Source organism: Oncorhynchus tshawytscha, linkage group LG05, assembly GCF_018296145.1.
Source record: "Oncorhynchus tshawytscha isolate Ot180627B linkage group LG05, Otsh_v2.0, whole genome shotgun sequence".
In the NCBI taxonomy this organism is placed as follows: domain Eukaryota; kingdom Metazoa; phylum Chordata; class Actinopteri; order Salmoniformes; family Salmonidae; genus Oncorhynchus; species Oncorhynchus tshawytscha.
In genome coordinates this window covers 8,546,420-8,559,539 of record NC_056433.1, presented here as the reverse complement: position 1 = coordinate 8,559,539, position 13,120 = coordinate 8,546,420, and the positions used below count along the sequence as shown (strand labels likewise).

The 13,120-nt window shown below is 42.9% G+C and overlaps 1 protein-coding gene and 1 long non-coding RNA gene across 2 annotated transcripts in view; both read left to right on the top strand.

The window, feature by feature from the left end:
* The window catches only part of rab15 (RAB15, member RAS oncogene family), a 25,245-nt gene extending 14,966 nt beyond the window's left edge, over window positions 1-10,279 (top strand). Inside the window, exons 2-6 of the mRNA XM_024404597.2 lie at window positions 4,889-4,949; window positions 5,790-5,850; window positions 6,508-6,585; window positions 6,692-6,847; window positions 9,478-10,279. Coding sequence (XP_024260365.1) covers window positions 4,889-4,949; window positions 5,790-5,850; window positions 6,508-6,585; window positions 6,692-6,847; window positions 9,478-9,636 — 515 coding nt within the window. The 3' untranslated portion in view covers window positions 9,637-10,279. The remainder of the gene's footprint in view (window positions 1-4,888; window positions 4,950-5,789; window positions 5,851-6,507; window positions 6,586-6,691; window positions 6,848-9,477) is intronic.
* Window positions 10,280-10,342: 63 nt separating this feature from the next.
* Window positions 10,343-12,402, top strand: LOC121846476. The gene is made up of 2 exons (XR_006083341.1): window positions 10,343-11,705; window positions 11,765-12,402. It is a non-coding gene; the product is annotated as an uncharacterized LOC121846476 (long non-coding RNA).
* Window positions 12,403-13,120: the final 718 nt, after the last annotated feature.

The window sequence follows — 13,120 nt, the reverse complement described above, 5'->3', positions numbered from 1 at the left end:
TAGTGGGAGGTCTGTGGGGGATAGTGGGAGGTCTGTGGGGGATAGTGGGAGGTCTGTGAGGGGTAGGGGAGGTCTGTAGGGGATAGTGGGAGGTCTGTAGGGGATAGTGGGAGGTCTGTGAGGGGTAGTGGGAGGTCTGTGGGGGTAGTGGGAGGTCTGTGGGGGTAGTGGGCGGTCTATGGGGGTAGTGGGAGGTCTGTGGGGGGTAGTGGGCGGTCTATGGGGGGTCGTGGGAGGTACAGCCCCCTCACTGTAAGGGTTAATTGCTGGCCGTTATGGTATAGCTACAGTAGGGAGATGCCCTGGACACGGTAGTGGGCACAGATACTTTTCCATTCATAGAAAAACAGTTAGCTAATAGCTACGCTAAGTAGTGTGTTGAATTAAACTGTTGCAAAACAATGACCTTAGGTGTACATATACTTTGATACAACTATAGGCTACTGGGTAAATATAGGCTGCTGTTAACACTTAATAGGTCTGATGGTTCTAAGGCACTGCATTGCAGCGTCACTCCAACCCCGGGTTCGATCCCAGGCTGGGAGCGCCATATGAGGCGGCGCACAATTGGCCCTGCGTTCTCTGGGTTAGCGAAGGGTTTGCCGGACGGGATTACCTTGTCTCATCGTGCTCTAGCGACTCCTTGTGGTGGGCCGGGCGCCTGCAAGCTGACTCCGGTCGCCAGTTGGACGGTGTTTCTTCCGACACATTGGTGCGGTTAGCAAAACGATGGTCATTGGCTCACCGGCTCTTTGACTGTTTCGTCTTTAAGAATTCTTGGACTACAAGTCAACCTTTAGGCTAGCCTGGGTACCAGTCTGTTTGTACCATCATGCCACTCACATGGAGTTGACATGTTATTACAAACATATCTGGGACCAAGCTGCACTACCTTAAGACCACTCTCACATAAACCTACTCTGTGAGTGTATATGATTGTAAGAAGCTTTTTTTATACCGTATGCTTGAGAATTACATTGCTTTGAGGTATTCCTTCATTTCCTTGAGGTCTGTAATTTGCTAAAATAGGTGGGCCAATTCCATTTGATTTGGAACGGAAAGCAAGACTAAATTAAACAGACCTATTTATATAATGAATATGAATTCGGAGGGCAGAAATTATTAAATATTAAATCATTAGACCTCTCACTAAAGACTTCTGTCATACAAAAGTTATACTTAAATCCAAACTGGTTCTCTGGCAGATTAGGAAGAATGTCTCACCCCATGTTCAAGAATGGCCTTTTCCCCTTTATTCACATTACAACCTGTCACTTTCCATTATTTGAAAATTAAACAATCTAAAAAATATTGCTATTTGTAAAACAATCCTTAGAAAGTTGGTTGCAATTTCAGTTGAATCCCCAGAAAAGACAAACAAATAATACAACAAATATTATGGTTCAACTCAAATATACTAATTGATAAAAAAAAAAAATGCAATTATAAAAAAATATATATATATATATATTTGTAAATTATATCATAAATAGGACTGGTGGAGTTATGTCACACATGCAGCTAACAAAAATATATGGAAATGTCTGCTCTATCCAAAATTACAACCAACTATTGCAGCATTACTGTAAAAATGAAAGATGCAAAGTGGAAGGATTGTGGATGCACCGATTCCATAACACATGGTTTATGAACTGATACGCAAAACAATGCCGGATTCAAAACGTATATATTTACCCCCCCAAAAAAATATATGGGGGATAGGAAATGATGCAGACAATTACATTGATGGAAGCAACAATCTATCTGCAATATTAAAGCTGATCTACCCTTAAAAATAATAAAAAATAAATAAATAAAGATAGCTGGGCCAAGACTTCCTGTTCATTTAGATGATGTCGTAGAAGGCTACGTTTACTTTGAAGCTGAACTTCACTCACTTCCAAATCACTGAACGCATGGATGACTCCAGGACAGAAGCAAAAGGCATAGAAAAGAGGGATAGAGAAAGATCAGGAGAACGAGAAACATAGCGAGAGGGTAGGAGAGAGAGAGAGAGAGAGAATCAAGCGGTGGATCGATAAGAATAGAAAGAGGGACGAGAAGAGAGAGAGATTCAAGGGGTGGATCGATAAGAATAGAAAGAGGGAGGAGAAGAGAGAGAGATTCAAGGGGTGAATCGATAAGAATAGAAAGAGGGAAGGGAAGAGAGAGAGATTCAAGGGGTGGATCGATAAGAATAGAAAGAGGGAGGAGAAGAGAGAGAGATTCAAGGGGTGGATCGATAAGAATAGAAAGAGGGTAGGGAAGAGAGAGAGATTCAAGGGGTGGATCGATAAGAATAAAAAGAGGGAGGAGAAGAGAGGTGCTTGGAGAGAAGCATCCTAGAAAGGGAGAGGGAGACGCTTCCCAGCCCCAGGCAAAGCAGGCCAGTGACTGTGATGATGTTGATGGCCTTTCACTGTGCCACTGTCTGCATACTGCATACTCCCTCCCTCCTTAAGCTTATCGTATGCTTCCCAGTCCAAACAGTTTGCGCATATATCATGACAACATTTTGTGTTCGGGCAAACATTATTTTTTTTTTTGGAGGATGGTCGAAGTTCGGTAGCCGGAATTTCATTTTTCAACTGAAGGTTTTTTAAGGGAGTATGTGAGGCACAGATGTTAGTTTTGCCAAGCCGAGATCTGCTAGGAGCAAACCAAACCTAGTGTGTCTACGCCTTTACTCTCTAGTAGTCACACAGTCCTAGTCAGACAGCAGGCCGCTTCACTGTTTTCAAAGGCCTCTCAGTCGCTCCGTCTCTCACTGAAGTGGAGTGAACTCCAGTCTTGGCCCAGGACTGTGAGAGCATGTCTATAGTGTTTTAGATGAGATATGCGTAACGAGATAAGGCTTGTTTCAAATGAACACGCAGAAGTATAAAAGCAGAATGTCACATCTATCAGAGGATCAGAGGGCCCAGTCAGAGGACCCAGTCAGAGGGCCCAGTCAGAGGGCCCAGTCAGAGGGCCCATTCAACACACAAGGTAAATACTGTAGTATATCAGCCACAGGCTCTACAGATAGGTTAAAGGGCATGTCCCTGGTTAAGTCTGAGGGTCTGACAGTGTGTCTACAGATAGGTTAAAGGGCATGTCACTGGTTAAGTCTGAGGGTCTGACAGTGTGTCTACAGATAGGTTAAAGGGCATGTCCCTGGTTAAGTCTGAGGGTCTGACAGTGTGTCTACAGATAGGTTAAAGGGCATGTCACTGGTTAAGTCTGAGGGTCTGACAGTGTGTCTACAGATAGGTTAAAGGGCATGTCCCTGGTTAAGTCTGAGGGTCTGACAGTGTGTCTACAGATAGGTTAAAGGGCATGTCACTGGTTAAGTCTGAGGGTCTGACAGTGTGTCTACAGATAGGTTAAAGGGCATGTCCCTGGTTAAGTCTGAGGGTCTGACAGTGTGTCTACAGATAGGTTAAAGGGCATGTCCCTGGTTAAGTTTGAGGGTCTGACAGTGTGTCTACAGGCTCTACAGACGGGTTAAAGTACCAAGGCCCTTATCAAGAGAACACACTGCAGTTCAAGCGTAGTATTTCTGTAATCTACTCTGCTCATTCTCATGGGAGAGCACGCTCATCAGGCTCAGTAGAGGAATATAACTGAAGAAAAACAAGGATGACTCGCGTCTCTCTCAGCGGTTCAGTCTGAGAATCGGAGGGACTGAGTATCGATTTGCCACAGTTTACCCTACAGCGGAGTAGAGTGGAGCCAAACATACTGAGTAATGGTATTTTAGCTGCAGAGAGGGTTGGTCTCATCGGTTAGAGCTGGTTATTGGTTTATCTGGGATTGTTGTGTTGTTTAAATGCCATGTATGTTTACCTCCATAGTATTCATCTAGTAGTCTGTTTAGAAACTACACAACCAGGTATAGTACTGTATAGTATAATATATAGTATAATATACAGTATACCCTGTATACCCAGTATACAGTCTGTTTAGAAACTACACAAACAGGTATAGTACTGTATAGTATAATATATAGTATAATATACAGTATACCCGACAGTCTGTTTACCTTCATAGTATTTTATTTATGTATTTCATTTATTTAACCTTTATTTAACTAGTCAAGTCAGTTAAGAACAAATTCTTATTTACAATGACGGCCTACAATGGCTCTTATATACAGTAACTCAGTGCTCTGATTGGCCTGACACGTCAGTCTCTCTGGGCCTCTCCATGCTGCTGTCTGGCCATAGATCATTGGAGCATAACCCACCTCTCTCCCTCGATCTCTCAGTTTCTCTCTGTTTCTCTCTTGCTTATTAGCTATCCCTCTGTCTGTCTGTCTGTCTGTCTGTCTGTCTGTCTGTCTGTCTGTCTGTCTGTCTGTCTGTCTGTCTGTCTGTCTGTCTGTCTGTCTGTCTGTCTGTCTGTCTGTCTGTCTGTCTGTCTGTCTGTCTGTCTGTCTGTCTGTCTGTCTGTCTGTCTGTCTGTCTGTCCCTGCCTCCCTCCCTCCCTCCCTCTTTCTCTGGTGGGGGTGGGAGGGAGGCAGAGGTTAAAACCTCTTGCTTTGCTACCCAGTCCTCTCCCTCTTCTCCCTCCTCCCCTCCAGTATCTTTCCCCCCCCGTGATCGATCCAGGTCTAAACTAAGTTCATCTCACTGATCCATCACCATTAGCTCTATATCTTTAAAGGAGCATTCAGTCGTAATTTAAAAAAGGCCTGATAGATATGGGAGGAAATGGCTCTCAGTATCTTTGCTGTTAAAAAGCTGTACGAAACTGAGATAAAAGGTACCTTGAGGAGAATAAACAGCAGGACTGTCTTCGCCTCGCTAGCCTCGTCTCGCCTCACCTTACCTCTCCACACATTAAATAGGATGAATTAATCAAGAGGTTTTCATATTCACAATATTTGACTCTTCTCTTTTTGCAGGAGTCGATTTTAAAATGAAGACACTGGAGATAGACGGCATCAAAGTTAGGATACAGATATGGTACGTAGTGAATACATGCAGCCAGAGCATTCTACTAAAGTAGGTCAAACATGGGAATCACCCCTTTGAATATAGTGAATGTCCTAGTTCAGTGTCAGGGATGTTCCGTCTTACCCCACGCTATTCTGTCAGGGATGGAAAGTCTAACCCCATGCTATTCTGTCAGGGATGTTCAGTCTTACCTCATGCTATTCTGTCAGGGATGTTCAGTCTTACCTCATGCTATTCTGTCAGGGATGTTCAGTCTTACCTCATGCTATTCTGTCAGGGATGTTCAGTCTTACCTCATGCTATTCTGTCAGGGATGTTCAGTTTTACCTCATGCTATTCTGTCAGTGATGTTCAGTCTTACCTCATGCTATTCTGTCAGGGATGTTCAGTCTTAGCCCATGCTATTCAGTCAGGGATGTTCAGTCTAACCCCATGCTAGGGATGTTCAGTCTTAGCCCATGCTATTCTGTCAGGGATGTTCAGTCTTACCCCATGCTATTCTGTCAGGGATGTTCAGTCTTAGCCCATGCTATTCAGTCAGGGATGTTCAGTCTAACCCCATGCTAGGGATGTTCAGTCTTAGCCCATGCTATTCTGTCAGGGATGTTCAGTCTTACCTCATGTTATTCTGTCAGGGATGTTCAGTCTTAGCCCATACTGTTGTTTACTCAGACTTGACACTAAACCAGTTCCTCCTGCCCTGCAAGGAGTCTTATCTCAAGATTTAAAAAAAAAAGTTTGAACTCACGAAGATCCACATTGGATTGAAACATTGCCTGATATTATCACTATTCGCTACCTGTTTTGTCATTTTCTAAGAGTTGGTGTTTGACATTTGATTTCTTCCAGGGACACAGCAGGACAGGAGAGATATCAGACCATCACTAAGCAGTACTACAGACGAGCACAGGTAAGGTAACGCTACTCTTCCCTCAAGATATTGTAGGTAAGAGGTCAGATCAGGTAAGATTATTTTACTGTAGCTCCACTCTTTCTTGAGTCTATTCCGTCTGGTCATTAGCCTGGAGACGAGGGAGCTCTCCCTTCTGAACATGCATTGCACTTGTAGCTAAAGCTGCAGTCGTATGTCAAATACGTACTGTAATTATGGTTGGTAGCACAGTTTCTTGGTGCTAGTTTCCTCTTGTCCACTCACCACCCTTATCACCCATGGGTTCTAAACCATGTGGGGTTGCTGTGACAACCATAACTGAATTAGCTGACAATTTGTCTTCTCTCCCCTCATCTCCTACCCTCTCCTCTTCCCTCCCCTCATCTCCTACCCTCTCCTCTTCCCTCCCCTCATCTCCTACCCTCTCCTCTTCCCTCCCCTCATCTCCTACCCTCTCCTCTTCCCTCCCCTCATCTCCTACCCTCTCCTCTTCCCTCCCCTCATCTCCTACCCTCTCCTCTTCCCTCCCCTCTTCTCTCCTCTTCCCTCCCCTCATCTCCTACCCTCTCCTCTTCCCTCCCCTCATCTCCTACCCTCTCCTCTTCCCTCCCCTCATCTCCTACCCTCTCCTCTTCCCTTCCCATATCTCCAACGCCTCTCCTCGCCTCTCTTCAGGGAATCTTCCTGGTTTACGACATCACAAGTGAGCGATCCTTCCAGCACATCATGAAGTGGGCCAGCGATGTGGACGAGGTGAGATCAAGGGGAACAAGGGTCAGGCCGACTTATTTTATATAGCGGCACAGGGTGCTTTTGTCAAATCAGACTGAATGACTCTCCCTCCCTCCCTCCCTCTCAGTATGCTCCTGATAACATCCAGAGGATCCTCATAGGGAACAAGTCAGACGAGGAGGAGAAGAGGCAGGTAGCTACAGAACAGGGCAACAAGCTGGCCAAGGATTATGGGATGGACTTCTTTGAGACAAGTGCCTTCACCAACCATAACATAACAGAGGTGAGTGGCTGACAGCTCCCGTAGAAACACTGTCCGGCTGGCTGCCTGCCTGTCTGTCACAGGACCAAAGGCAAACACCACGGCCAGACTACCGGTATGTGAACTATTGATGACGATAAAATGGAACAACAGTTCATCCTTAGTCACCTTGTCTTATTCTGTATCTCCCAGAGTCCAAGTGATATACAGTGGGGCAAAAAAGTATTTAGTCAGCCACCAATTGTGCAAGTTCTCCCACTTAAAAAGATGAGAGAGGCCTGTAATTTTCATCATAGGTACACTTCAACTATGACAGACAAAATGAGAAAAAAAATCCAGAAAATCACATTGTAGGATTTTTAATGAATTTATTTGCAAATTATGGTGGAAAATAAGTATTTGGTCATCTACAAACAAGCAAGATTTCTGGCTCTCACAGTTGACATACAGTGATCAGTGGAATCTGCTGATGGGAGAACAGGCTCGTAATAAAAAGACCCGGAATGGAGCAAATGGAACGGCATCAAACATCTAGAAACCATGGAAACTATGTATTTTGATTCCATTCCACTGATTCCACTCCTGTCATTACCACCAGCCCGTTCTTCTCAAGTAAGGTGCCATCATACCTCCTGTTCACCACAGCCTATATACAGGATCACAGATCAGACAGAGATCAGTTCCACCACACTGTGAGGTCTCAGACCGTTGTAATGGAGCTCAGAGCTCAGAGGGATGAAGATCTAAGGATAGCAGAGAGACTTACAGTTCCATCATACCTCCTGTTCACCACAGCCTATATACAGGATCACAGATCAGACAGAGATCAGTTCCACCACACTGTGAGGTCTCAGACCGTTGTAATGGAGCTCAGAGCTCAGAGGGATGAAGATCTAAGGATAGCAGAGAGACTTACAGTTCCATCATACCTCCTGTGAATGACATATACAGTGACATGTACAATGCATTCGGAATGTATTCAGACCCCTTGACTTTTTCCACATTTTGTTATGACACAGCCGTATTCTAAAATTAATTAAATTACGTTATTTCTACACCCAATACACCACAATGACAAAGTGAAAACAGCTTTTCATACATTTTTGCAAATGTATTAAAACTTTAAAAAACCAAATACCTTATTTAAATAAGTATTCAGACCCTTTACTATGAGTCTCTAAATTAAGCTCAGGTGCATCCTGTTTCCATTGATCATCCTTGAGATGTTTCTACAACTTGATTGGAGTCCACCTGTGGTAAATTCAATTGATTGGACATGATTTGGAAAGGCACACACCTGTCTATATAAGGTCCCACAGTTGACAGTGCAAAAACCAAGCCATGAGGTCGAAGGAATTGTCCATAGAGCTCAGAGACAGGATTGTGTTGAGGCATAGATCTGGGGAAGTGTACCAAAACATTTCTGCAGCATTGAAGGTCCCCAAGAACACAGTGGCCTCCATCATTCTGAAATGGAAGAAGTTTGGAACCACCAAGACTCTTCCTAGAGCTGGCCGCCCGACAAAACTGAGTAATCAGGGGAGAAGGGCCTTGGTCAGGGAGGTGACCAGGAATCCGATGGTCACTCTGAAAGAGCTGCAGAGCTCCTATGTGGAGATGGGAGAAACTTCCAGAAGGACAACCATCTCTGCAGCACTCCACCAATCAGGCCTTTATGGTAGTTGCCAGACCGAATCCACTCCTCAGTAAACTGAACATGTCAGCTCGCTTGGAGTTTGCCAAAAGGCATCTAAAGGACTTTCAGACCATGAGAAACAAGATTGAACTCTTTGGCCTAAATGCCAAGTGTCACATCTTGAGGAAATCTGGCACCTCCTCTACGGTGAAGCATGGTGGTGGCAGCATCATGCTGTGGGGATGTTTTTCAGCGGGAGAGACTGGGAGACTAGTCAGGATAGAGGGAAAGATGAACGGAGCAAAGTACAGAGAGATCCTTGATGAAAATCTGCTTCAGAGCTTTCAGGACCTCAGACTGGGGCGAAGGTTCACCTTCCAACAGGACAACGACCCTAAGCACACAGCCAAGACAACGCAGGAGTGGCTTCGGGACAAGTCTCTCTGAATGTCCTGGAGTGAACCAGCCAGAGCCCGGACTTGAACCTGATCGAACATCTCTGGAGATGTGCAGCGATGCTCCCCATCCAACCTGACAGAGCTTGAGAGGATCTGCAGAGAAGAATGAGAGAAACTCCCCAAATACAGGTGTGCCAAGGTTGTAGTGTCATATCCAAGATGACTCGAGGCTGTAATCGCTGCCAAAGGTGCTTCAACAAAGTACTGAGTAAAGGGTCTGAATACTTACGTAAAAAATTATCATCTAAAAACCTGTTTTATCTTTGTCATTATGGGGTATTGTGATGTCATTATGGGGTATTGTGATGTCATTATGGGGTATTTTTTTTGTTGTAGATTTATGAATGGAAAAAACTATTTTATCCATTTTAGAATAAGTCAAGGGGTCTGAATACTTTCCGAATGCACTGTATACAGTGATTATATATAGTGACATATACAGTGACATATATACAGTAATATATAATAATAATAATAATAATAATATATATATATATTTGCACTAACAGTTAAATTAATGATTGGCGTTGCAAAACACGTTTCTGTCCTTCACCCAGTCCTTCACGCGATTGGCTGAGCTGGTCCTGTCGGCCAATAAGAAGGACCTGGACCTCCTGAGGGCGTCGGTCACAGACGAGCTCAACCTCACCGCCCTGGAGGAGGAGGAGGGCATCACAGACGGGGCCGCCGCCTCACAGAAGAGCTGCTGGTGTTAAGGGCCTGGTCAAAAGTAGGGAACTATATTGGGAATAGGATGAGAAAAGTAGGGAACTATATAGGGAATAGGGTGAGAGAAGTAGGGAACTATATAGGGAATAGGGTGAGAGAAGTAGGGAACTAATATAGGGAATAGGGTGCCACTTGTCCTTATGTAAGGACTGGGTCTGGGTGGTCTAAAATCACACCCTATTCCTTATGCGAGCTCTGCTTGAAAGTAGTGCACTTTGTTGGGAATAGAGTGACAAAGGTGATACCCTATGTAGGGAAAATGGTGGGGGGTGGGGGGTGACACTTCTCGTAGCTGATTGCCTTTCTACCATTGTAGGTGGTGTACTGGTGTTTGATAGGTTTTTACCAATGATGTTTGTAAACCCTGGATTGCTAATGCTATGTATTGGCCAATGAGATGCTTTGAAGTCACCGGTCGGCCATATTGGCTCTCCTCAGAAAAGCAGTCCTCTAGGAATGAATGGAGTTCTACAGTATTTCATTGAAACGTTTCAAGGACAAAATGACATGTATTTAAGTATTTTTTTGTTATAGTGGGAACAGTAATATCAGGACTTAAATTTTATTTTTATTTTTAATTCTCTATATTTTTTTGTATGTTTAGCTCACACAATATAATTTAAAAGTATGCTTTAAGTTGTCTGTAATAGAATAAATGTGGCAAAAACAAATATAGACATTTATAAATGCATTTCTATATCTTCCTAGGTATTTTTTTTACACTGGTGGGGGAGTACCAAGATGGAGGCACGGTGGCTTCAAAACAGTGCCCCTTTATTAGTCATCTAGTGTATATAGAAAGCATAGTGGTTTTTCATGGTATTTTTCATTGTAGTTCATAGATTTCGGCACCAGACGGTGCTACTGATACATGCTGCGTTGCTATATGAAGCCGATACACTGCAGAGCTGTTGATGAAGGGGGTCACGACACATTACACACACTGTTCTACTGTAGCGAGTCTCACTGCTTGGCTCTGCTCAGACCTACTGCACTATAGGGGATAGGGTGTCGTTTGTAGTGCAGACAATGTTCCGTTTAGTTTTAGCTTTACAAATTGTGTTTCTCAATACAACTTTCCATGATAATGTACGTTAGTTTAATGTTAGTTTAAACCTTGACTTTTAATTGCGATGCTCTAGAAATATTCCATCTGTGATTCTATCTATGATGACATATTTAGTTTGCTTCAGATTTACGCCATATTATCCACTAGATAGCTGCTGTTTCCGGGGGTAGCCCATCGAATGGAAACTTAGAAACGTATCATCCAGACTAGCAAAGGACCAGCAAGAGATGTGTCATGTGTCCAACGTCCGTCCTCATCCTTTTCTGTCTTGCAACTTCAATGAAGTTAATTATTTAACTGTTCACGACACCCCTATATCCCTCGTTTAGCCTTTTGACCCGATTGGCTATAGGAACTGATCATAGGACTGACCTCTACTGTCTGCAGCTACTGACTCAATGTTACTACCGCTACTGTCAAAAACTACTGTTTGTGTGCAAGTGATAATAAGGTATGTTGTTTTGAATGAAATACAGGACAATGATCTCTAGATACAGGTGAATTACAGGACTATGATCTCTAATGGTGAAATACAGGACTATGATCTCTAATGGTGAAATACAGGACTATGATCTATAATGGTGAAATACAGGCATATGATCTCTAGATACAGCTGAAATACAGGACTATGATCTCTGATACAGGACTATGATCTCTAATGGTGAAATACAGGACTATGATCTCTAATGGTGAAATACAGGACTATGATCTCTGATACAGGACTATGATCTCTAATGGTGAAATACAGGACTATGATCTCTAATGGTGAAATACAGGACTATGATCTATAATGGTGAAATACAGGACTATGATCTCTAATACAGGTGAAATACAGGACTATGATCTCTGATACAGGACTATGATCTCTAATGGTGAAATACAGGACTATGATCTCTAATGGTGAAATACAGGACTATGATCTATAATGGTGAAATACAGGACTATGATCTCTAATGGTGAAATACAGGACTATGATCTCTGATACAGGTGAAATACAGGACTATGATCTCTGATACAGGACTATGATCTCTAATGGTGAAATACAGGACTATGATCTCTAATGGTGAAATACAGGACTATGATCTCTAGATACAGCTGAAATACAGGACTATGATCTCTGATACAGGACAATGATCTCTAAGGATGAAATACAGGACTATGATCTCTGATACAGGACTATGATCTCTAATGGTGAAATACAGGACTATGATGTCTATGGATGAAATACAGGACTATGATCTCTAATGGTGAAATACAGGACTATGATCTCTAAGGATGAAATACAGGACTATGATCTCTAATGGTGAAATACAGGACTATGATCTCTAATGGTGAAATACAGGACTATGATCTCTAATGGTGAAATACAGGACTATGATCTCTAATGGTGAAATACAGGACAATGATCTCTAGATACAGGTGAATTACAGGACTATAATCTCTAATGGTGAAATACAGGACTATGATCTCTAATGGTGAAATACAGGACTATGATCTCTAATGGTGAAATACAGGACTATGATCTCTAATGGTGAAATACAGGACTATGATCTGTGATGATGAAATGTATATCTGTGCTGTTTGATCATGACTACTTGAATTACATTTGGTGGAAATACATAACGACGAACGCTGTAATACTTTCAGATGTTTATTGAATAAATACTGGCAGATGTATGACTCATCATGCTGTGTGGTAACTTGATGAAATAGAGAAAAAAAAAGGGTACGATTGGCCACCCCTATATCATGGACCAATAGGAATCAATAAAGCATGAATTAGATTGAATTCCAGGCAAACAGCGCCCAATGGCTTTCATGAATGACTTTTTTGTTGTTTTTATTGATGCCTGTTTCAGGGACTAATTTAGACCTGGGTGTAAAATGGAAAGACCAGTAGGACATCAGCTCCTGTGTCTCAGAAAGTAGTCTGGAATATAACGGATTTTGCTTCTTCTTCTTCTCTTTTTACCAGTAGGTGGAATAGTTGGATAACTCATGTTTTACCTCACATGATCTCGTTGCATCCATACATCCCAGGAAAAGAACTTGGAAGAACCTGAAAGTTTAAACAATTGTATCCGGATGAATGTTGTGGCTGTTTTGTGTTTACAAGTACATGTAGTTCTAGAAGGATCTTTTCCTTCAACTCCAAATCTGTTTTCATTTAATCCTGGCAAGACTGAGGATCACGACGAAACACAAGCAACGATTCCTCAGTCCGAGGTGACAGCGAGGGAGACTGGCAGCCTATGGTGTCCCGTGAGGCTCAGTGGGTAGAGCATGGCGCTTACAATGCCAGGGTTACTTACGGGTTCGTTTTTTTCCCACGACGAACAAATATGTGAAAAATGCATGCAGTCAACTCCTGTAAATCACTCTGGATTAGAGCGTCTGCTAAA